The 26330-nt window shown below is 41.3% G+C and overlaps 1 protein-coding gene across 1 annotated transcript in view; it reads right to left on the reverse strand.

Annotated features, from left to right (window-relative positions):
* Positions 1-2428, reverse strand: part of Mroh9 (maestro heat like repeat family member 9) — a 64145-nt gene extending 61717 nt beyond the window's left edge. Inside the window, exons 1-2 of the mRNA XM_075987335.1 lie at positions 2404-2428; positions 1071-1117 (exon numbers count right to left, since the gene is read on the reverse strand). Of these exons, the coding sequence (XP_075843450.1) occupies positions 1071-1117; positions 2404-2428 (72 nt within the window). The remainder of the gene's footprint in view (positions 1-1070; positions 1118-2403) is intronic.
* Between the last annotated feature and the right edge of the window lie 23902 nt (positions 2429-26330).

Below are 26330 nucleotides of genomic sequence, written 5' to 3' on the forward strand. Positions count from 1 at the left end.
TGGAAGGGCCCCCCAAGCATCTCATTGAACCTGCTGTACCTTCTTTATAAGCTACTGACATTTCTTAGCAGTAACTTAAATCACTTCTCTGTTGGACTCTGAGCAATTTAAAACTAGTCTCTGAATTTCATTTTGTGCTACATCTCAAGGCTGCAGCATCATATTGGACATGTCCCAGGTACTTTAAAGCTGCTTTTGAATAAATGAATGGATGAGTGGATGAATAAAATACCAATAATTTCCTTTTTTCACCCTTTGAGTTGGGAATGTTGGCAAATGATTTCATGTCATAGCGACATTAAACTCATCCATCAGCTGTCACCAGTCCTTTAACTTTAATTATCAGTGATATTTTTATACCTAGGGTCATAATGAAACTATGCATAAAAGTTTTAATAACTATACTGGCCCATTTCATTGTGGTGGTGTTCCTTGTACTAATTTTGACTTAAATATCGGGACTAAAATGGTGATAGAGTTTGTTAAAGGTTCAATAGTTCAATCCATGTTTTTTTTTAAAGCTGATGGATGAATGCTCATTAATACAGCGGGTATTTTACACACTTAAAGAGCAAAGAATATACAATTAATTCTCTGACCTCTAGTGGTGAAGGACAAGAAAAGTGTCCAAAGGCCTAGGACTAAAATCACAGAAGATAAATAGAAAGAGAGATGCAAAGCAGGATGACACCTGAACAGAGAGATGATGTCATGTGAACTGAAGCTGGGAGGGAAGGACTGCGGTTTGGTGATTTCCACAGTAACGGTATCCGGAGTGCAGAGACTTGGAGAGCCATCAGGCTGTGGTGGTGGGTGGAGAATCAGTAGGCTTGGGTTAGACTCTTTAGGATTGGTGCTGAAGGTCATTTGCAGATGTGCAGGAGAGTGATGGAGAACATAATGCTATAGTGGAGGATAATGTAAACGCTAGTTCCCCACCAAGCTGTCTTCATCTACCTATGCAAATGAAGTATTAATTTCAACATATTTGTAATAGAGACAGTGAGTGTGAGTTTTCTCCGAGGAGGAGACTTCTGATGCATTAAGGGATGTCCTAGAATATCACATACCACTTGGCGCCACTTCATAATGGACTGCAGGGTCTGGAGAGGAGTCACTAGGCAGACAGAGGAGAGGGTGTGTAAGGATTGGCCTGATTCTCTTGTCATCATAGATCTTATCTCTAAAACTGAAGTTGTACCCACTTAGATGGTAAGACCACACACATACAGATGCACACACAGACACACACATACACACACCCCACAGATAAATCCATTATGTGTATTCCAGAGCAACACTTAACAGAAATTAGTAAATGCTAGATTGTCACATGGAAAAGCAATGTGTCAGAACTAAGTGGCATTTATTCCAGACAGAGGGTGTGCAGAAGCCTATGATCCAAACTATGATTCTAATCTCAGCATTAATTTTTATAAAAAGAAAACATCCATGATCATTTTCATTGTGGCAACATTTCCTGATAATGCTTCAATCTACTCTTGTTGACTATTATGAATGCAACAGATATGTCATTGATTTCTTAAAATTGTGAACAGAAAATAGTCTTTTGTGTAGATATCACTCAATATATCAAACACATTATATATATATATGTATGTATGTATATATATATATATATATATATATATATATATATATATATATATAATTGTTGTCCACTTCTAGTTTTTGCATATGATCAGGGGAAACTTGTATTACTTCTCTTCTTAAGGAATTTATACTATCATATAGTGAACTGCAAGTGCTATGAATATCTTATTGGGCAATAAGAGCAGATTGCCTGTGTTCATGGGGTTCAATATCTGAATCTCCCTGTCTGTATCTTACACACACACACACACACACACACACACACACACACACACACACCACACACAAATACGTATAAAATACACTGTACATCCACATACAGAGAGACACACACCACAGAGATAGATGCATACACACCACACAAACACAGAGACATACATAGAAAACACACACACATATACAGACACATACCGCACACACATATAGCCACACACACAGACATACATAGAACACACACACACATATACAGACACATACCACACACACATATAGCCACACACACACACAGACATACATAGAAAACACACACACATATACAGACACATACCACACACACATATAGCCACACACACACACACACACAGACATAGAAAACACACACACATATACAGACACATACCACCCCCCCACACACATATAGCCACACACACGTTCACACCACACACGTACACAGACACATACACATTACCACCACACACACACAGACAGACACACACCAGTATCCCAATAGTTCAGACCCTCCATCCTAATAGTTCCTTTATCCCAGTAGTTCAAGCCCCAAAGCCTTACTTGTACTTGAAATTTCTTGTACCATGCTGCCAGATGAGTTAGAGTCTTCCAATGATGCTGCAAGAGAGTGCAGGGCATTAGTACATAAGCTGGGCCTTTCTGCTCGTTGGGTATTACTCTGTCCATTTGACACTACATTGTTATAAGACGTGACGCATACGTTAATTTCCAGCTTAGGTCTGCAAGAACCGCACACTCAGTTTCCTAACGAACACCAACCCTTAGTCACTTCAGTTTCTCTGGGTCCAAAACTAAGCATGGGCTTTTCATGCCCTCTGCTCAGGGTTCCTCTTTCCCAGACAACCGTGGGAGCCAGGACCGCTGTCTCATCAAGCTGGGTGGACATCCTCTTCCAAGCTCACGTAGGTTATTGGTATAACTCACTTCTCGGGCCCCTCAAGCCTGCGCCTTGTTCTCTGGTGGCTGTGGCTCCCGTTCCCCATCATAAAGACCATGCCATGCCATGGGCCTCCAACACTGTCTCGTTTCCAACAGACTAGAGCAAGAATTACAGGGCTTGTGAGGTTAACTTGGGCCCACTTGGATACTCTCTCTTTAGATTAATTCAAAGACGATTTCCCATTGCCCTTCATTATAGCTGTGAAACCCCTTCGTCTTAATGAGTAATGAAAAGAAAAGCTAGTACATTCAGAGACTTAGTTCTAATCTTTAATTTTATGAGGCAGGACTACCGGGACCAGCAACATTGAGGTTTGTCTTTAAATTTTTTTTACAGTTAGGCTTTTCATTGTATTCATTACAAATTGTACTTTCTCAGTTTGTGATTCTTTGTAAAACAATAACAGCAGCAGCAATTGATCCATATCCACCACCTCGAAGTCCACTGGGCTTCTTCTTACTGTTTTCTTACAGGAATTTCCCCTGTTTTTCTTTTTAACCTTCGGAAAGATTCCATTTGTAGCTGCTACCACTTATAAACTGTATTGCTGAGATTTAGTTATAATTTAAACAGATTTATGTCTCTTAATGCTATCCAATCTGATGGAGGAAGGTCATTGGTAATAAACAAACTGCCTTGGCCCATTTTATTGGTTAGAACATAGGTGGGTGGAGTAAACAGAATAGAATGCTGGGAGGAAGAGGAAGTGAGCTCAGAGACACCATGCTCCCCTCTCCCGGGCAGACACATGTGATGAAGCAAGGCGCCAGGTCAGACATGCTGAATCTTTCCCGGTAAGACCGGTGCTACACAGTTTATTAGAGATGGGTTGATCGGGATATCAGAATTAGCCAGTAAGGGTTAGAGCTAATGGGCCAAGCAGTGTTTAAAAGAATACAGTGTCCATGTAATTATTTTGGGGCATAAGCTAGCAGGCGGCCGGGGTGCTGGGGACGTAGCCCCACCGCTCCTATTACTACACCAATCCATAGCCATTTATCAACGCAGGGGAATGTCGCCACAGTTTAAGTTAGGTTTTGTTGTTGTTTTCAAATCTTTTATTACATTTTCACATTGTGTGTGTGTGTGTGTGTGTGTGTGTGTGAGCAAGAGAGAGACAGAGAGACAGAGAGAGAGAAAGAGACAGGCAGGCAGACAGACATTGAGACAGAGAGACACTGAGACAGATAGGCAGACAGGCAGAGAAGGGACAGAGGCCAACTCACAGTGTTCATGTACTTTTTTAATATGAAGGCTCTATATTTTTGAAATAATGATTAATTGAGTTACTTTTTATTCTTTTAAACTTTAGATGGAACTTGTTACTTCCCGAGTAGGAGGAATATAAAATTTTCCCACTTCTATTTTCTCCCCTTTCTCAATAAAATCGCTATGCCTTTGTGTTTGTATTGTATTACTTGATTAATAATCATCTCTAAGTGCTAGCATGAAGCAATCACTATGTAACATTTACACACATTTTGCTGATGGTACTATTGTCTTTTTCTGGGCTTTAGCTCTGTATTTGAGTAAACCCTAGTACAGAACTAGGCTTTCTCTGGTCGTTTTTTGCTGGGTCAAAATTCATTTTCTACTCATTTATTGAAGAGCTCCTGATAATTACATCCCTTGCATTCTTCTCATGTTTACAACTGTTTGCTACACTTTACTGAATAAGGCATTGGCTGTTGATGACACTCTTGGGCTACTGTGTTTTCCATGAGGTTTTCTTAGATGTTGCTCCATTGTCACCTAGTTCTGCTGGGGAAGATGTAAAGGTTGACTCACTTTTTCCTTCCCTCCTTCTGTGTAGAACTTTTCCCTGGATTTCAAAGAATTATTTATCTTTTAGAATGCAACTTTAAGAGGATATAGGTCACCACTGATGGTTTTAAGGTCTCTAGAGGGACAGTGAAATTTGTGATCGATCATTCAAGGCAGATTTTAGTTAAGTATCTTGACTTGTGTATTGCTGATTAGTGTGTGTGTGTGTGTGTGTGTGTGTGTGTGTGTGTCCAATTCTTCAGGTCCTTTTAGCTCTTCCTGGCCTTTCCTGCATGTTTAGTATCTTTCTGGCAGTTTCCTTAGTTCTGTTTCTAACATGGTCCTTATTCTGGTTTTTCCTCTACTTCTCCAAGCTGCAATATTTGTTCTCTAAATTCTTCAGTCCCTACTTTGAAGCTCACTTTACACGGATAAAATCCATTCATTAAATGTAAAGATCTTGCATACTTACTCTTTAACAATATGTTCCCAGTTATTTATTTGGCATTTGTTACTTCTCCTTTTTTAGTGGAGTCTCTGTTTCTATCCTGCATTTCACATTTGCAGTGAAGGTGGGGCACTCATGCATCAAATGCTTTGCCTCATGGAAGATCACCTCAGACCAGAAGTAAATATGTGCATTTGATAGCTTACTTTGGATTAGCATATCTCAATTGTACCGAATAAGGGGTTTCATTACGGTGGTCTATGCATATGTACAACATGTTTTCATTATCTTCACCGCATGCTGCCCACTCTCTTCTGCCTCTCCTGAAGCTGATCTTTCTCTTTGCAATCGTCCCCTCTCTTTTATGTCTTAAAGTCCAGATTCTGCTCCCGAGAGAGCATGTGGGATATTTGTCTTCTGAATCTGCCCTGCTTTGCTTCACATGATGCTTGCTAGTCCTACAGACTGTTCTGTGAATGACATAATTCTTTATGACTGAACAATGCTGTCCATCCACTGATGGGTGGCTAGACTTATTCCAGAACCTTGAGCTTTCCTCTCTGCCTGCTAGTTTGCTGACAGCCCTAGAATGACTGTAGAATTGACCTTCCATTGCCCATTCTCTGTCTCAGTAACTTGTCCGTGGTTTTCTGTTTAGCTCAGTCTCACTAGCTTCCCGTTAGTCTGTCATCGAACCATGAGTACATTTCATTCCATTCTCTAAGGTTGACATCTTTTCCTCACTGTTCCCATCACTTGAGACAAAGGCATCATTTGCATGCAGTAGCCATGGACCTCGGTGTGGATAAAGTCTCATTTCTGGCATGTCCTTTCACTCTCAAATCCACAGCTACTTCACATAACAGGAAAACATGCATATTTTTCTTTCTAAATATTCCATGTTTCACGAAAGGAAATTAGTGATAGGTCAAGGCTTTGCTTTAGTGGAATTTTCTTCCTCAAAATTCCCACATGAAGTTCTAGGAAAGTTCTAGAATTTACTCCATGATATAAGTTTTACTATCCTGTATTTATGTGTGGTTTATTTTAATAAATGATGACCTATATTTTCCTTCATGTTTTTGAAAGTGGGTCTCTCTGTCAGCTTACACTGGTACCGAACTTGTAACCCTTTTGTCTCAGCTTCCCAAGTGCAGGCATGTATCGCCATGCCTAGTGTACCGCCATGCCTAGTGTACCGCCATGCCTAGTGGTGTACCGCCATTCCTGATGTACTACCCTATCTAGTCTCTTGAGTTTGCTGCTACCTGATGAATTTACTGAAATCTAGCATTAGTGAGGGAAAAATGTTTTCTAAAGAGAAATAAAATTTTAGAATGTAACTGTTTAGGGAGGACATTTTTTTCTGGGGGGCACCTGATGATAGCTGGTGAGGTTACAAGTCAACCCAAGGGCCCCCAATGTATGCAAAGTAGAAGATAAATGATCTAAGACAGAAGAGAAGTAGATTTCTTAATGGTGGATTTTGTGTGCCAACTTCCCCTAGTTATTGGAGTCTCAGCTAGGCATGCCGGTGAGAGTGTCTCTGGAAGCCAGAGACTGCCATTTCAGTTGGTGAACTGTAGCAAGCAGGCAGCTGTTGCTAGTGTGGACGGGCATCACCCAGCCTGTTGAGGACTGCAGAGAGTACAGCAACCACCAAGTGCTCAGTTTGTTTTCTGTCTGGCGGTTTAGCCAGGACACTCATTTTCTCCTACCCCTAACGCTCTTGGTCTCGCACCTTTAGAACTGACTGCAATGTTCTCAGTTCTCCGGCTCTCAGGATCTCAAACACCACTCTGTGCCATTGAGTTCCTGGGTTTCCAGCTTCCACACTGCAGACTGTGAGACTTTTCTGCCATGAGTCTCTGGCGAAGTAATTTCCTAACTTATCTGTAGTTTTTTTTTTTAATAAAACAACAATAACAACAAGTACAAACCAGGAGAAGGAGAAACAGGAAAAGCCGGCCTTTGACTGCATACAGACATAATGAAACTACCACTTACTTGTCTACAATTTCTCTGTAATTTCTGATGACACAAAGCAGTGAAGAGAAATCCTGTTACACGAAGGTCAAGTACTTTGAATAGTTATCAGCAAGATTTCTTGGAAATGTTGACACCTGTCATGGCAACCGAATGTTTCAAAGATTCCATTCTAGAATGGTTCTGGCACTTGGCCAGAATGTGCTGACATAACCACAGGGTTCCTGATTCTCTTGGTCACTACTCAGGGGTACTTCCTGATTTCTAAAGAGAAATTCTTTATATGATTCAATAGATGTTGGGCCGATTGGGTAGAAGGTTCACAAAGATGACCTAGTGGCTAATTAGTGAGTGGAGCATTACTCATATTTGATTTTGTGAAAATACAAACCAATTAATTATTATTTTGCAGTTAATAAGTAAAAATGAAATAAAAAAGTAACAATCATTTTAAATATTGGCAAGGATTTTTTTTTTTTAGAAAACTGTATTTTCTTGCTTAATTGCTGGAAGAACTAATGGATATAAATAAGTCTAGAGCAGTTTATGGCAAAATTGAAGCCTACAATCTAGAATTCCCAATTGTAGGTCCATTGACTACAGAAGGATTTACAAAATTTATATACAATGAACTATGGGAGCCAGTGTTTATTTCAAGATTCTCTGGTTAGCAAGGCTGATGCTAAGTTGGCCTGTATGTTTACCTCATGGCTAGTGGGACCTAGTTAAGATCCTGAGTATCTGGGATTGCGGGATTGCACCAACAGCCGTTATCTTCTTTCCTGATAACTGCCTTTACTGTCGCAAATGTTGGCTCTGCAGTCTATAATGCTTGTTGTGTTACTGAGTTATTGAATAGTATCCTTCATTTTTACCTATTAAAATATCTATCTATCTATCTATCTATCTATCTATCTATCTATCTATCTATCATCTATCTATCTATTTATTTATTTATTTTAGGAAGTTCTACTACCAAAACAAGCAAACAGAACATTTGTCCAAATGTCTTCAGTCCTTCAGTTTCAGGGAGCAGTTTTGCTACTTTTAGAAACACTGGTTAATGCTTTTTTCTGGTGCTTTGAAAATGGCCTCCCATTGCCTTTGGTCCCCGTGGTTTCTGATCACGGGTCATGTTACCTTGATTGATGAGGTCCTGTTCTAATACAGTGCCTTTTACTTGTTTCTTCCAGAGATCCTTTAGAACTCATCAGAGATTCTCTTTGAAGTTTGCTGAGTTTCTTAGAATTGATGGTTTTCATTAGATTTGGGGAGTATCGGGCCACTATCTTAACAGATTTTTTTTCTACCCTTCATTTTCTTCTCCCTCTGAGTCTTGTATTATGCATAAATTAGCATACTTCATTTTTCTCTATTTCTGTTCTTTCGGTTGGATAGCAATAGACATATCATCAAGTTTACTGACTTTTTTCTTCTCTTACTCAAATATGCTATTGAGGTCCTCAGTGAACTTTTAATTTACATTGTCTGACTTTTCTCTTTTGTGGTTTCTATTTCATTTACCATAGACAGGACCTCAAGTAGCATTTGATTATTTTATACTTTTTGTTGGTCATTGTTCTTGTACTTTCCGATATATATATATATATATATATATATATATATATATATATATATTAGTTCTTTGGCTATATTTATAATGATTTATTAAAAGTCTTGGGCTAAGGGCATGTAAGAATAGGGACCTGAGTTTGAATCTCCAGCACCCACATAAAAAGCTGGGCACCATGACACATGCCTGTTCTGTTAGAGCTGGAAAGGCAAAGATGGGAAGACCCTTGGAGCCTGCTGGCAGCCAGTCTTGTCAGTCAGTGAGCTCCGGATTTAATGAGTGACTTGAGTTGAAAACTCAAGTATAGAGCAACACAAGAAGATGTTGGCTTTCACACATACACATGTACACATGCATACAATCCACATACTTGCTTAAATAGTTCAAGTCTATTCTTCTCTGTGTATAAATGACTTTTTCCTGTGTCTGGATGTTTTAAAGACTATAAGGCAGTATCTGTTGTTATTCTTGCTGTTATTGTAGATGGGACCTTTTTTTACTTTATGAATGTAGCAGATTTTCTCACTGTATTATACTGTTGAGTCTGTCGTGTTTGTCATATGTGCCTACTGACTTCTTTGCTCACTTAGTCCTCTATTGATATTATACAGACTTAATAAAAGGCTTTGAAATAATTAGCCTTCCAGCCTTCATCAAGACAATGTGTGTGTGTGTGTGTGTGTGTGTGTGTGTGTGTGTGTGTGATGTTCAAATGTCTTTAAGATTTCCAGCAGTTCATACCTCTGCCTTGACTTCTACTTAGTGAGTACAGAGTCTCAAGTTCAGAACACAGTGAGAGCCTAGGCTTTCTCAGGTATGTCTCTGGCATGTGTTGAGCCCTGCATGTGTACATAACCTGGGGATGCCCAGGTGTATGCCAGTTTCACAGTTCCCTGTGGACAGTTCATCCTGTGACTTTTGTGTTTGGTCGGTTGCTCACTGGATGCACTTGGCCTTGTCACTGAAGGCAGCTGACAAGCCACTCAGTTCTCCTGGCCTGTTTTATCAAGTGGTGTGGGAACAACGCTGTTGCAGGAAAGGAGCCTTGAGTCAGAGCAGATACAGACAAATGGCTGTTTCTTCAGGGAGGAGGTAGAAAGTCAGATGGCTTCCTGGAGACCTGGTGGGACGATACCAACCTTTTCACCTCCCACTAGGCTGCCTAGGGTGCTATTTTCACAGTTACTTTGGTTGTGAGGCTGTCAAGTCTTTTGAGGACTAGAAATAGCAAGATCGCAACAGGCTAACTAAGTCACCACTGAACCAATATTTTCACTGAATTTCAGTTGTTTTTCTTGAGTTTTTAAACTGAAGAAAAAAATTATTTCAGCCCTTGTTGACTACACGAATTCTGAAAAATTTGATTTTAATAATTTGTTTTTGATCTCATTGTTATTTATAAAGGAACAGGATTTTCTAGAGTCTCTTCAAAATTCTACCCTTTCCATAACATTATAAATTTGTTTTTTTCTTGCATTTCTGGGGCTTCTAAGGTGTTTCTTTGTACTTGCTTTTTATTTCTTCCTTTATGGGATGTTTACAATTTATAATGGAAACAATAAGTTTCCATTATGAAAGACTGAAAATGTTGCAGGTTTGTTCCATTATTAAAATGATTCAGATCTACCCATCCAGCCCACATGGGGAGAGTGCATACCATGGACCCCCACGACCTCCAGCTTGCTCAATCCTCTTTGACTTCCAAGACCCCTCCTTCAAAGGCTCTAGCTTCCTTGTTATTTATCAACATGGGGTTTGGACACTCACCTTGGAGATTTTTGCTCAATAACTCTACCACTATCAAAAATGAAAAAGAAGGAAAGAAAGAGAGTAACAGAGGACAGCAGTATGCATCCTGCAAATATTTACTCTGTAAACCTGGGAATCTGAGTGTGGAGGGATCGGGTAACCTCTCAGGGCAAGTGCAGAGCATCCTTGTAACCATGGTAGTGAGGATGTATAAATCAGGGAGCAATAATTCCAAACAAGGACAGTACTAGAATAACCAGCCACTGGAAGGTGGGTATAACATTGTTTTTGATTAGAAAACATTGCTGGAAAAATGTTCTAAGGGAGATAAACTGATCTCTTTCTGCAGTGGAACTCAGCAGGCAAAATAATGTACTAGTATCATACAGCTAGGTATAAGTAGCTATTAACCCAAAAGAAAAATGAATTTGGGTGAATAATAATACATAACATATTTAAAAAACATAATATGGAATGTAAGATAATACTTTTAATATGGAATAAATTATTTTGTGAAAAACAAACTTGGAAATAAACACAGAATCAACGTCGCGGATGCTAAATGGGGCCAGAATGGGGAAGGGAATCAATTTTTGCCCATAATATTTTCACTCTTTTAGTATAGAAAATCTTGACACATGAATGTTTGCTGTATTATTTTCGCTATATAAAATTTAAGAAGAAAGTTATATTGGACTGGAGCCCTCTGTTCTCTGGAAATTCCTTTGACTTCGTCCAGATTTTTATGATCTATGAGTGGAAAGAAAACAAGAGACAGGAATGACACACATGAGTGCGGAGCCTCAGTTGGGTCTGCTGGGTGATGGTTTTGAAATGGTTGTGCAATGTGGAATGTCAGATTCTGGGTTTTATTCTGCTTTTTTATATATAAAAAATAACCATAAATTAGAATAGAAGAGAAAAATGTGTATTTTTTGCTGGCATCTGCCTCTTAAACCTTTATAGTGTGTGTTTTTCTGCTCTGGCCTGCTGAGGGGAACTGCCCACAGCTTTTCCACTCCCCCCTTCACTCCCAAGGTTGCCTGGTAACTCCTTTGTAGTTTTTGAGAGGAGCAGGGAACTAGCTGCATTCTAATTGCAAAGACTGGAAGAATTCAGAAATGATCTTCCAGAGATTTCTCATGTAACATCGAACCACTAGGTGTCGCTCAAGATAAAACTTGGGGCAGCCTATTAGTTGGTGTGTGTGTGTGTGGGGGGGCACAGAAAAGGAAATCATGTTAATGATGAAACTAATGACACACTGAAAAGTGGCCTCCTTCCAGGCCAAAGCCCAGAGGAGACGGCTTCACACTCTCTGTGCCACGTCTGTGTCGTGGTTGGAACCAGACTGTAACATAAAAGTAATGAAATAAGCTCATAAAAGTCAAGAAATACGCCATAGTCACGACTCTGTCAGGACAAGGGGTGACAATTCCAAGCATCGAGTCTGCAGGAATTTCTCCCACAAATGTCGTCTGGAGTTTCAACAGTTGCCCCAGGTGGTAATGAGTCAAATAACTTGGCAACTCTGTAGACAGGGAGGATTGAGATGTGATGTTTTTAGCACATCCTTACACTGCTTGTCTGAAAACTGTAACTGGCATTCATTCATTCACTCATTGATTCATTCACTCATTCAGTGTGTTATTTGTAATATGAGTAGGGTGAGCTAAGGGAGAGAATTAACACTGATTTAGACTCTTTGTGCTTTCTGTTGCATTGTTTCAATTATCATTTATTTTTAACATAATTTCACCATAAACCACGTCTTCATTTTGACGATTGGCAATGTTTCAGAATCTGATCACCAGCAGCCTTGACTTTTGTTTCTCACTGTCTTTTTCGACTTCAAGTGAAAAACCTCCTCCCAGGGATGACGGTGACATTGCTGGGATATGCTACTTTAATGGACTCAAGTGAAGTCACATTGAGTAACAGAACTACAGTTAGCAATTTAAACTCCCTGGTTTCTTTATAGTGACCCAGCTTTCTTTACTCAAAATACAGTTCTCCTTCCTCACACTGGGGCGACAGAGGCAGCGCGGAGAGGTGAGCTCACCCCTCTGCCTTCTAAGGGGAGTTGGGCAGGAAACGGAAGATGTGAAAGGAGCTCCTTCCCTTTGAGTGGCACTTGCAAGCTGTTCTCAGTCTTAAGGAGAACCACAGACCTACAATTCCTTCTATGTAATCTAAGCATTTCCTCCAGGCTGACAGTGCACGCATGGACGTTTTATAGACTTTATTTTCTCTAATTGAGGCAATTTATTAAATAATAAAATCACCCTGTTGGTCCAGACTCCAACTCTCAATCTGCCAAGCACTTGGACTCCAACACCCAGCCTGCCAAGCGCTGACCCCTCCCATAGGGTATTTAGGGTCGCATCTGAACAAGGAACCCTTGGTTTTGGGTGTGCATGTGCGCTTTTTCTGTCATGCTCCCGGCCACCGGGATCCGCTGTCTATTAAACTCGGACATTTAATTTGGCTTAGTCTGGTCTGATTGAATTCCTTGTGCCAGCGGAGAGGCTCTGTTAGAAAATATTCTTAAGAGTTGGAGGTTTCCCACAGAAAGGGTCCATTTTTCCTGCGGGCTCAGGGCCCAGGGCTGTGCTGGAAAACGCCCTTCCCATGCACGTCCTCTGCCAGACTAGATCAGCTTTGGACTCCGTGAATTTCCCTTCTTTTGCTCTATGCCGGTATGGTCCCCTGGGGTGACCCATTCGCTTTTTGGGCCTTAGTTGAAGTCGTTGAAGTCTTGGCTGTGCCGAGAGCCTGATCCACATGGAGAAAGCCAAGCCTTTCACTGAGATGGGACTTGCATGTTGGGAGACGTCCCTCACCCACTTCTCATGCACCCTTGTTTGTGACTCAAGGGTTCTGTTCTGGGGACGCATCGCAACAGGCTTCAGTCACACAGACATGAGCTTCCAGTGGGTCCTTACAATTCCAAGTCAATTAATCAAACGCCCTAAGTGGCCTTCTACAAAAAATTCTTTTAAACTGGGGCTATCTAACTTAAATTAACAATGCTCCCAAACCCTGTGGTTTCTAGATGCCTACTCTTGTCCCTCCTTCTGCCTCTTCTTTGCTGATTCGTACCACGTGGTTTGTCCTGTCCCCTCCATAGCCAGCAGGGCTCTGACACTGCCCAGAGGCAAGGCCGGCTTTCATCCGGTTTGGATTCAGGGATCTAAACACAACTCCCTTTCCATTGGCCGAGGACAGTGGAGGTCTAACTGCACCAGGACTTTTACACAGGTTTCTCTCTGCCCCACCCCCTCTAGCGGTCTCTTGGGCTTCCCCGGCAGGCCTAACTATAAGTTGGTCAGCTGACATAGGTTTCCAAAAGTGCTTTATGTGTCTGTCTGTTAGAATGATGTGGCCACAGTATGTTTGTGTAAATATGTAAGTGTGTTTTCGTGATGTGCTTACTTTAAGTTTCTGTATATATATGTGTGTTTATGTTAAGATCAGTAAAACTTATATCTCCAGATTACAACAGCTCTGGGAAAATACAAAATGTGGGTAGCTACCATTTTAACCTCACCACCATCTTTGGTAAGGGCAACCACATGTGCTAGCCACCATTTTAACCTCACTGACATCTTTGGTAAGGGAAACCACATGTGCTAGTATTCTACTGGCGTTAATAAACTGTAACTAATTGGATAAAATACACATCTAAATTTAGCTTATATGCCTAGTTTAAAATAACATGGTACATGGTGAAATTGTCTGTCCTGTCTCTTTAAGAGACAAGCCACACCCACTCCCTCCCCCATCCACTGAGGCAGGTAGATCTTTCTGCATCTCTCTTTTTCATCTCCCTCTCAGAGAGGTAGCTTCTGTCTGTTCCTTCTCTCCTCTCTCTCTCTCTCTCTCTCCTCTTTCTTCTCTCCTCTCCTCTCTCTCTCTCTCTCTCTCTCTCTCTCTCTCTCTCTCTCCTCTTCTCCCTTTCTCCCTTCTCTTCTATAACCACTAAATAAATATCCAACCTCACTCTGCATGGCATGCCTATCCATGTCTCTGTCTCTCCCTGCCCTGGACCAACCACTGCTTGAAGACCTGCAGCTGTCCATACCTGGGACTGGCTGCTCTCAGGGCCTGATTCCTGCTGCCACAAGGCCTACACCAACCACCTGGGGATCTGCAGCGTTTCTGCTGCCTGCTGCTGCCCGGGTTCCTGCAGCATTTTTTTTTCGTTTGTTTTCGTTTTTTTCGAGGCAGGGTTTCTCTGTAGCTTTGGTACCTGTCCTAGAACTAGCTCTTGTAGACCAGGCTGGCCTCAAACTCACAGAGATCTGCCTGCCTCTACCTCCCAAGTGCTGGGATTAAAGGCGTGTGCCACCACCACCCGGCATGATCCTGCAGCATTTTTAATAATCCATTATAACTGGTTCTCAAGTGCCTTTACAGATCTGATGCAGCTTCCACAGCATCCTTTAGCTCCTCCACAAAGACAGAAGACCTTCTGCCTCCATGCCTAGCCTTTGGGTTTGGCATAACCCACACAGAAGGCAGCCTTTTACCTCTCCAGCTTTCTGGTTGTTTCCAGGAATCGATCTGCTCATCCTGCCAAGCCAGATAGACTAAATCTTCTCCACATAGGAAAAATGTTTGGGTCTCTGGTACTCAACAGCCAACGGCAAGCAGTGCTTCTAAGACTGGTGTTCTCTAACGACATAGGAGAGGATTTGGGATTGCCCACTTAAGCTAAAAAGCTGTCTCATTTTTGCTCTTTTATCCCTCCCAGATCTGTCTAAGGGCATTTGACAACTTAAGGTACTGTTCTTTAACAGGTTTCATAGTCCAGGATTAACAGGTTTCAGGTGTATCTTCAGAGATTCAGAGTTCCTAATTTACTTTAATTGTATTCTAAAATGTTTATACCTTTTAACCTAAAGCAATAGCCTTTTGCTATGATGTAAATTGCTTCCAGTTTTCTTATAGGTTCTTGGAAAAGTTCTACTGCTGTATCAAATTCAGGTCTGGTTAAAAACAACAACAACAACAACAAACCCCAAACAAACAACAACAACAAAAAAACCCTAAGTCTCCAGGGCCTTTTGCTAACCTCAGCCAGTTTCAAACATATTTTACAGGTCACTCCTGCTGCCTGGGCCAAGACCAACTCACAAAGTGCTCTCCAGATTATGTCAAGCATCTGCACCAGCTCCTGGGACTTTACCATTGGTACCAACTCTCGTAGATGAAGGACACCTACCTACTAAAATCTGGTTGTATCTGATACACCCAAGCCTAATGTGTCCAACCAGGACACTTTCCTGTTCCATTCTTTCTGGCAGTTAGAGCATAGGACCAGTAATAACAATATTTTCTTCTTCCTCAAATAGCAGCTGCCTGAGGACTCCAGGATGACTACAAACTGGATGCCACCCCAGCCACTCCTCTCGCTGAGCGTGAGCACGCCAACTCCCAGCTCTCCCCTCTCCCATGTCACCCCATGCCCACAGGAAGTAGCCAGACTTGAGCCAATGCCCATTTATCCAAAGAGAGCCTAAAATGCTGGTGATAAATATCACCTCAGCTCCTTGTCATACCCCTATATCCAAAGAGTCTGGAATGTTGGTCTGGACTCCAGCTCCCAGCCTACCAAATGCTTGAACTCCAACTCCCAACCTGCTAAGCACTGACCCCTCCCACAGGGTATTTAGGGTCACACCTGAACAAGGAACACGTGGTTTGGGGTTTGTTTGTGTGCTCCCTGTGTCTTTCCCCTGCCATGCTCCTGGCCTCCCGGGTCTGCCATCTATTAAACTCGGGCATTTAATTTGGCTTAATCTGGTCTGACTGGAATTCTTTGCCCTGGCGTAGAGGTTCTGTTAGAAAATATTCTTAACACACCCTCTTTCTCAGTAGACGGCTGCTTGGGATAAAGATTGCATCTCTTAGCTTCTCTACCCTGATATGTGGTCCATGAACAAATTCTTAAAAGCCTTTGAGCAGTGGTTCTCAACCTTCCTAATGCTGTGACCCTTTAATACAGCTCCTCATGCTGTTCTGACCCCCAACCATAAAGTTTTTCCATTGCTACTTCATAACTGTAATTTTGCTACTGTTTATGAAACATAGTGTACATGTCTGATATGCGGGAGAACTGATATGTGACCCCTGTGGGGGACGTGACCACAGGTAGAGAACCGGTGCTGCTCTTGAACTTTGTGTTCCTAGCCTCCTTGTGGCAGGGGTGGGGTAGAGTTGGGTCATGGAGGGGGGCAAGGGCATGGTCCCTGCACTGTGCCATTGGGTGGCAGCGCTGTGCTAACCTTAATCGTGGAATTGCTTTGTGGTCTGGTGCAGCAGACTGTGGATTTCGCTCACCTGAGAGGGAAGCTTCTCCCGGGCTGCTCTAGACTTTATCACTTGCAGGAAGATGTATTCTTAATTGACAGAGGAATATGGTAGGTTAGACTTAATGATAAAAAAGTACCCGCTGTAATAAGGTCAAGCAAGATTAGAGCAATATGCTTTATTCCGGCATCTGTAACAGCGTAAACGAATGCAGACAGATTGTAAAAATATATATAGCTTTAATGGCGAAATAGACTTACAGAACCAGCGTTCCCACGGAGACCAGGAAAGCAGAAAAGGGACTGCTGGGAGCATGCTTGCCAAATTTATAGGCAAACATTAGCCCGAGGCGAACACGCCCCCTAAGGGGCGGGACTTATCCCTACAGGCATCTGCATCTTGAGTTCTGCCTGCCTTATTAGTGCCAATAACATTCGGTACAGTTCTGGAAGGGGAGGAGAAAGGCACAAAAATGGAAATAAGGGAAGTCTTTCCCGCTGAAAGTCATTCTAGAAAGGATTGGCTGTATGTCTCCAAATGCAGTTTGAACATTTTCAATAACTTGCTAGTATCTAACAGATGTCCATACATTCTATATTTACGCACTTGTAAACACACATACACTTATCATTTATTTCCTTCAGTTTATACCACATACTTGTACACATGTATGCAGGTTACCAATCAACTGGCTGGAGTCCTTTCTCTTTTGGCTCCAAATATGGGTTGGGGGAGGAGTAGGCCTTTTCAAAGGGTCTTTTTAGTAGCTGTCTTATCTCTTGGCATTTGACAGCAGCCAGTGGTGGCAGCAAGAAGGTGGGGCAACAGTACAGCAGCCATCCTCCTCCACCTCCAGGCCTTTTACGTCCTTTGTGGATCTAGGAAACACAAATTCTGAGCTGAGACTGAGCCTGGGTTGCAGCTTCCAGGTGAGTGAGATTCCTTAGACCTTGGCAGCCACCAGTGTTGGGGCTCTTGACCTCTGTGTTCAAACCCTTGGCCTTAAACATCTGTCAGTTCCCGGGATGCTGGAGAGCAGAGACTGGTTTCTCTTCCCTGGCTCTTAGCAGCCGTTACCCCCCCCCCACCGTCTCTCCATCACAGCTCTTTTTTCTCCCTGCCCTGGATATGCTCACTGGTCAGTGGCTTCTTCCTCAGCTCTCCAGCAGCCCCCAAAGCCTGCCTGTACTGTGTAACTGTCTTGCTGCCCACTGTCTTCATCCTTGTCACAGCTAGGCTGTCCCTGCTCTCTCTGTTCTTCATGGCGCCAGCTCAGTCCACAGCACTAAACACAAGCTAGAAAAAAATACTAGAAAAAAGACTTTTCTTGCACGTAGCATTGTATCTTCCAGGGAGGCAGAATATGAAGGTCTCCCAGAGGGGTCGTTAAATGAACAGAGTGCTTGAAGAACTCACATAAGAAACGGAGTTTGTGTTTTTAACCAACTTCACTGTGTTAGATTTCTACATCCCCTATGTCTTTGGTTTTTTCCAGAGAAATTAGCCCCAGAAGTGCTTAAAATAAGAACTTAAATAACTTATCATTAGCATTGTGATTTTAAAATTATTTTTTCAGATTATAATATAATCACACTATTTCCCCCCATTTCCTCCTTCCAAAACTTCCCATATTCCTCTCTTTGATTTTTTTCAAATTCATAGTCTTTTTTATTAATTGTTGTTGATGATGCTGTTGTCATGTGTGTGTATTTATTTCTAAGTATATAAATGCAACTTGCTATGTCTCTTTAATATTATTTTGTATATGTGTTTTCAGGGCTGACCGTTTGGTAATGAATAACCAGTTGGCGTTCTCCTCCCTGGGAAGACTATGTCTCTCACTTTCAGCTTTCCTTACTTATTTGTAGATCATTGTATAGGGTTGAGGCCTCTGAGCTTTCTTCCCCCTACTCCCCAACCCTTGTCCACATTAGCCTGTCTATTGGGGTCATCGCTGTTTCAGCTTGTGTTTAGATAGTCATGTTGGTGAGAATGTGGGTATAACTTCTGACATTCCCAAGAGACACAACCACCATCCCATTATTTCCCAAGCCATCATAATTTCTGTGCTCTAAGTATTTGTTTTTATAGCCACAGGTAAGGGCAGTCTTCATTTCCCATCAAGAAAACTTCTTGCAGAAGAGACCATTACAGAAAACCACAGCCAATCAAAACGAAGAGTTGTAGAACCCAGTTCTATCTCTACAGCACAGTTTCTGCTCCTAGGGCTCAGGGATCATTTGGGAAGAGAGAGTGTAAAAGTCAGAGGAACAGGGCATTTGATTTGAACAGATTTTTACCAGTGCTTTACACTTGCCCAATTCTGTATGGAGAAGTGAACCAGCTCCTTTTTGTCTTGCATGGATCAATAATTTACATTTATGCTCTTATACCATGCATTACTCTTCACACATGTCAACAATCACTCGACTTTTCACATAGCACATGCTACCTGTAAACTGGAGGTGCAGTCTATGGTCATACGGTTTCCTCTGTGAACTTCCGCCGCTCTTCAGGCCCCTGAGCTGACAAACATGGTTATTTCCTTATTGAAATTCAAGGGAGGATCTGCATAAATGAAAATTAGTAAACAAACCTTATGCTTAACATCCAAAAGTCCTATATCATGAGGATGAATTTATTTGCATACACTGAATTATGAAAAAAAAGTGTAATGGGGTCTTCTTTTCCTGCTAAAGTATTGTTCTCAGGTGACTAGAGAATGCTTACCCTGCAGTTTAGCAGTGTGTTCGGGAGCAAAGGGTTACATTGCCACTGCTTTCTTTTACAAATTTATATTGCATGTCACTATTCTAAAGTGGCTAGCTACTCTGAAGGAAAAGAGATGCCCAACATATTGCTTAATATAAGATTTGATCATTTAGCCTAACATTTCCTAATCCCATTTGATTATGGAGTGACTCTGTCCACATATTGGTTCTGGCAGAGCAACCTGTGTATCCTGGATAGCAGGAGTCCCCCCAACTTCCTGTGGCCAGGATCTCTGAACTGAACCTTGGTGTCATTGAGTAATGGTGATCTTTTCCTAGCTTGCAGAGACAAGTTACACGAATGGAATTTCCTAACTTTAAAACTGATCACTCTTTGCTCGTATATATCATGCCAATGATTGTCTGCTTGACAAAATAAGTAAGCAATAGTAAGCATTATTACTGGAAAGAAAATTGAAAACAGAAAATCACACATACTTTTATGGCTTATTTTTTCCAAAATAAGAATTTCTTTGGCTCTGCTTTTGTATTTATATATATGGTATCACATAGTTAGAAAATTGTTCTTGGACCTGTTGTTAACATATGTTTTGATTCTTCTTGGTGAATCTCAAAAAGGCCTGAATACATAAAGAATACGCTCCCTGGAATGAATGACAGGCATGAGGAAGAGGGAGGCTTGGGCAGTTCTGAGAGAGGGAGGAAAAGGAGACAGATGCAAAGTTTTGCTTTTTTGTCCTCAAAAGTTTCAATATGTCCACTGCTGGGCTTTAATGAGACTTGTCCCTACCAAAACTCATGTAGGGATTTAGTCCCCATCATGAAGGACTGAGACAATGGGATGTTTATCTGACTATGGTGTGGGTCTTTGTAGAGGTAGGGTCTTTGGCAATGATCAGGATTAGATACAGACCAGGAATGAACCAATATTAATGCCTCGTTATTGAATAGTGTTATTAAAGAAGGATGAAGCAAGAACAACTCTCTCTCTCTCTCTCTCTCTCTCTCTCTCTCTCTCTCTCTCTCTCTCTCTTCTCTCTCTCTCACACACACACACATACACACATACATAACCTATCATTCCATGTCTTTCCATGTAACATGCCATACAGTCTTCAGATTTTGCCAGTGAGAAGAAAGGCCATAAGTATATATGACCTTATAATCTTGGTCCAGAACTATAGGCGAAAATAAACCTCATTTCTTTATAACTTAGTATGTAGCACTGTATTAATCAGGGGAAAAAGGATTGACCTGTTTGTGTTTCCTGTGTTTACGAACTGTTCCAAAGAAGCCTTATTGTTTCATTTTCTTATGTTTCCTTTTTCCCTACAATTATGTGTTCATGACTTAGTCAAGAAGCGTTTTCCCCTCTCTCTCCCTCTCTCTCTTCCTTTCTTTCCTTTTCTTTCTCTTTGTTGTTGTTGTTGCTAGAAATAGAACCTAGGACCATGTGCATGCTAGGCAGCTTCTTTTCTACCAAACTACCTAACTATGGCCCTTTCTTTTTTCTCTCTTCATTAAATGTAAATATATTAAAATGTAAATATGTGTTTTAAATGTATTAAAATGTAAATATATGTTGAACCAATTTCTGGGGCTGGAGAGATGGCTCAGAGGTTAAGAGCTTTGCCTGCTCTTCCAAAGGTACTGAGTTCAATTTCCAGCAACCACATGATGGCTCACAACCATCTGTAATGAGGTCTGGTGCCCTCTTCTGGCCTGCAGGCATACACACAGACAGAATATTGTATACACAATAAATAAATAAAAAAAATGTAAATATATGTTGAACCAATTCCTAATGGAAAGACAGATCTGATGCAAAAACTTGGGGAAAGCAGGATACCGGGTCCCTTCTTAGCATGGCTGTTACAGTACAATCCTATTATATTAGAATATATATCTATATTTATATATGTACTTAAATATGTGTATGTTTGTGTGGTTACATATATGATAAAATATATATTAAAATTAAAAAATTTAACATTTAAAAAAATTATAGCCAATAGCAAGCATTAAAATACTTAAGTTTTACTTGTAAAAGTGTGGAACTTTGACAGAGAAGAGACTAAAAATATTGCATTTGTTTTTAGACATGAGGAGTCTTAGGATAACTTACTGAATTTAAAATAAAAATATTGTAATGGAAAATAGAAATAAAAAGGGCTATATACTCTGTTGCACTATATTTTATGGTAAAATTTGAGAAGTTCTGTAAAGAAATTCAAGATTCTTTCCTGGCAGTCTTCAAATAGGAAACATCTCTAATGGGCCCAGGACTCCATCATCAAGTTACTTTTTAAAGACTCGTGTGATACACAGGACAGAAGGACAACATAAAATAATTTATTCTGAACCTTCCCATTATCAAATTTCAAAAGTAGACCAAAATCCCACTCAATAAAAGTGAGTAACAAAAACAACCCTTCAAACTTCCCATCGGCTCTAGTGCTAGGATATATAGCCGAGGCAATGCTTACACTTGTGTTTTTATGGCACTGAAAGCAATGGAGGCATCAGGGATGCTTTGGGGCAATTGATACGTCTGAACGCTGGAAAACAGAAGAGAAGTGAGAAGAAGGCACACCATTTCTGCCTGCACAGAGCTTGGACATGAAATACAGACTGACACAGAAAATAGAGGTTATGTGGGAACTTTGTGTGCTAAAAAGCAAAACAAAATCTGGAGTTGGTGGGAGAAATTTGGGCAGAATGGAAGGGTAGGTGGAGTCTGCGATTTTAAATCATGTGCTGAACAAGTAGTTGCTTCAGTGAAGAAGTGGCACTTGGGCAAAGCCTTCAGGAAGGGCCAGTATGAGCCGAGTTCATTATCAGTGGGAGAGCATCGTAGAGGGATGACCAGGTGTAAAGAGAATGTGGTGCTTCTTATAGGCTGTTGAGACCACATCAGGTCATCAGCGAAAGAAGCAAGCATGGAGCATTAGGAGAGGGAATGAGACAGGACATCTCACTGCTGGTACAAATGAGAGCTGCAGTCGCTGAAGACTGGGCAGAGGAACAACATTATCTAAGCTGTCATTATATGTAGCGCACCAGAGCTGTCTGCGCTCTATCATACAGTCCGTGAACCAGGCAAGGAGCTGGAGATTGAAACACACAAAGATAGAAAGACAGAGACACGGGTCATTCTTGAAATAATGCCCCAAGAATATCCCCCTTACTGTGTACCAGAGCCACTTATATAGAGATCCTTAACTGATAGCCACGCCCCAGCCAAACCCACCGGAAACCATTCTCCTGCCATCACGAACTTCTGAGTGTTTCGTGCTCAGAGCAGCTGCAAGCATTACAAGTTGTTTACTAGAAATTCAGGATCTGGGGGGTTCACAGCTCCCAACAATTATACTGCTGTTTGAAGAATAATCTGTAGTTGGTCTAATGGATAAGTTACAAGGCGATTGTAAGACATCAGGGTGGAGGTGACAGTGACAAACCAGAAAGGAAGCAGAGAGAGCAGGGATACTCATCAGGTTTTAGCAACTGTGAATGCAGCGCTTCTGTGTTAGTGCATGGACACGCTCTGGAGATGGGTGAGACCAGCTACCGGCAGGAGGCAGTGAAGCTCTTCTGTCCTGTGGGTGCGTGGCAGCAAGGATTGTCGGGAGAGTAGATGAATACGCAGACATCTTGGCAAAGTTTTGTGTAGATAATTGGGTGTATGAAATCCTTTATCATGTCAGATATCTCAGAGGACTCTGGAAAAATGTAAAGACTGATCTATAAACAGTGCAGGGAAAACCAGTGGCTTGTGGGGAAAATAAGTTCAGCACCAGCATCGCCGCATGGAGCAGCAAAGAGGTTCAAGTTTGATTTAAGAGGTAATTTTTTCGAAAAGAAGAGATAAGCATCTAACATCTTTATGTATTATATGCAGAAAAATAAAGGGATTTCTGAAGTGTTCCTAGAAAACATCCCTTCTGAGTATGAATGTGACAGGAAAAATTCTAAGAACTGCGAGTATCATCAGGTTTGTGCACATTCAATTTAAAATATCAACCAAAACATATCAGGGGGCTGGGGTACAAGCTTGTAATCCTACTACTTGGGAGACAGAGGTGGGAAGAGCTCAGTGTGTTCCAGGTCACCCAGAGCTGCACGGTGTGACCTTATCTCAAAACAAAGAAAACATAAACTGTGAAAACCAATTAGAATGCCTTATGCCATAGGTATGGCGGACAAGCTGGCATAGGTCTTCAATAAGAGGTCAAGAAATCAGAATTGCAAAGATTATAGCCAACAAAATTCAGCAAAGGTCACTAAGATAAAAAAATCTATGGGCTTTTGTTCATAAAGGTAGGTGATATTTTAAATATTTGGATGCTAACTGATGGTTATAAAGGCTTAGCACTCCCACCCCTTTATGCCTTGCCGCTGTGTGTGGGCTGCAGAGGACTGTACTCTGTGGGCTGACCTGCTCCAGTCTATGCTGATGGCAGCATCAGCCATGTCCTTACTATTTTATTATCTGAAAATACACATCAAGAGTCTTGTAGGAGCTCACATCCTGTTGACACATCATTACACTTTGGGGAATCTAAGAGAGAAGCCCATTCAGAATTTGGTTCACAAAGACTCTCACCAGAAGATCCTACATCAAGCGGCAGGAATGAGGATACCGTAAACAAGAGGTGGTTACTTGATTGAAGGATACCTAAGGTGAAAGATGGGATGCAGCCACTAAAACCATGACTATGATAATTTTCAAAGATGAGAAGACCCTCATGATATAGTTTTAACTAAATGAAGTTAGATTTTAAAACTACATAAACTGGATATAATTTCATAAGGAAAATGACAAAAATAGTTTCCCAAATCCCAAAAGAATGGATATTTAATATACAGGGTTTGGAATAAATAGGGAAGGATGATTTTTTAGATCTGAGGTGGATATTCTGCTGGCTCTAAGCAGCATGGATTGACAAGAGCATCCTGGAAATGAAGACAGAGTCCGGGTCTAGGAGGATACATACATCACCTTACCTTAGCAAGTGGGCTGCCAGGAGCCACTATCATTACTCGTGTGGAACAAATCCTGCAGCTAAAAACTGAAGCATGGCCTTATGGGTGGGATTCAGTACCTTCCTTAATTACTGTGGATAGACTCAATCTAATTAATGTGTGTAGAGGAAAGTACTCAGTGATCTCTGAGATGGATTCTAACTCTTTTTCTGAACAAATCTATCCACCTGCCCCTGCATTGTCCCAGTGTCCTCTTAAGAAAGGCTAATTAACTTTGATTAACTGATTAAATTCTCTCCCTCTTTTGTACCCATTCTCTGCTATTGCTTTCTGATCAACCTGGAAGCTTCCGTGCAAAGCCCCATCTCTGACATTCTGTTTCTCTGCCATTGTATCTCCACTCCTTCAAATGAGATTCTAGGAAATAGTAAATAAAGCCTTCCCAGCACGGCTTTGCTAATCAATTGCTGCATTTCATACTTCCTAGCAATTTAAAACTTTTCTTGCCAAGACATATGGATCTCCATAATCTGCATGTCCCGAAGAGGCAGAGCATGTTACACTGCACATCAACCTGGGTATCTCTATTGCTCTAGGTTCCAAGAAAGCATCTTCCTTATGAAGTTCATTAAGCAGCTTCCTGGGACACCATTCTCATTTTTCTGTCCCCTTTGATTATTCTTTATCACGTTACTAGCTCTTAAACATTCACTTTTCTTGGTCACCTATCTTTGTGCAATGTCCTCTAAGTGAGAGGTTATCACAGGACAGTGGGTCCCCATCACTTCACACCAGAACACCAGTATCTACTCTTCTTTTCCCCCTTCATTCTAGCAAGGAGGAGAGAGACTGCCATTATATTGGCAAAATGTTGATGTGTCTGGATCCTCTACCAGAAAGCCTTGGTTCAAATCCAGTTGTGACATTTGCTAGTTGTGGATTTAGGGTGAAGTATTGAACATCTCTATCTCTCACGTGGATTTTTAAATTTTTGTTTATTCCATGACCATATCATGCATGAATTTAGTGTGTTAAGATCATATCACCACCTTCACCTGCCGCCTCCTCCTCCTCCTCTTGCTCTTCTTCCTTTTCCTCCTTCTCCTCCTCCTCTCTTCTTTTCTCCTCCTCCTCTTACTACTACTACTGCAGCTGCTGCTTCATAACCCACTAATCCAATTATTGCTGCCTGTATGTCTGTATGCTCACTGATACAGGGCATCATGCACTAGAACATGGTCAACTTACTATGGGCCACACTACTGAGGAAAACTGACTTTCCCTCCCCAGTGCTGATAAATTGCTAATAGCCTCTTGTTCTCCTTCCTTAGATATTCTGGAGTGTTGACTAATTTGATATTAGGCAGGTATTGTGTTCATAACCACGGATGCCGTGACTCCATGTGTACAACAGCCCTATCACGTCCAGAAGACATTATTTTGCTGCAGTCTTCCCCTTCCCTGATGTCTCATTCTTACAATGTTTCAGTTCCCTATTTTGGATGCTCCCTGAACCTCGGTACAGATAAGAGTATGATACAGATGTCTCATTTAAATTCGAGCACGCCATAGTCACTTATTTTTGCACTTTGACGTTTGTGAGGTTTCAGTTTGTGTAATTCCCGCCTTTCAGTGTTATTGTAAGGATTATCTGATTCAATTCATCTGTGGCATTTAAATATTATTAGCATAAAGCAATGCTTAGTATATGTTAGTATATGAAGCACAGATTCTCCTCCCCAGAGTCTGAGAGGTTGGGGCACCCACCACTACTACCTGTCTATTCAGCCTCCCCACTGGAGCAGGGACTTTTAGGTAAAATAACTATTTCTTTGTTGTTGTGGTTTCTGTTGTTATCTTTTGTCTTTTTCTATTGAAAATAGATTTTTTTCATACAATATATTCTGATATGAGTTCCCCTTGCCCAACTCCTCCCTACCTCCTCACCCACACAAGTCTTTCTCTCTCTCACTA

Source organism: Microtus pennsylvanicus, chromosome 10, assembly GCF_037038515.1.
Source record: "Microtus pennsylvanicus isolate mMicPen1 chromosome 10, mMicPen1.hap1, whole genome shotgun sequence".
NCBI lineage: Eukaryota > Metazoa > Chordata > Mammalia > Rodentia > Cricetidae > Microtus > Microtus pennsylvanicus.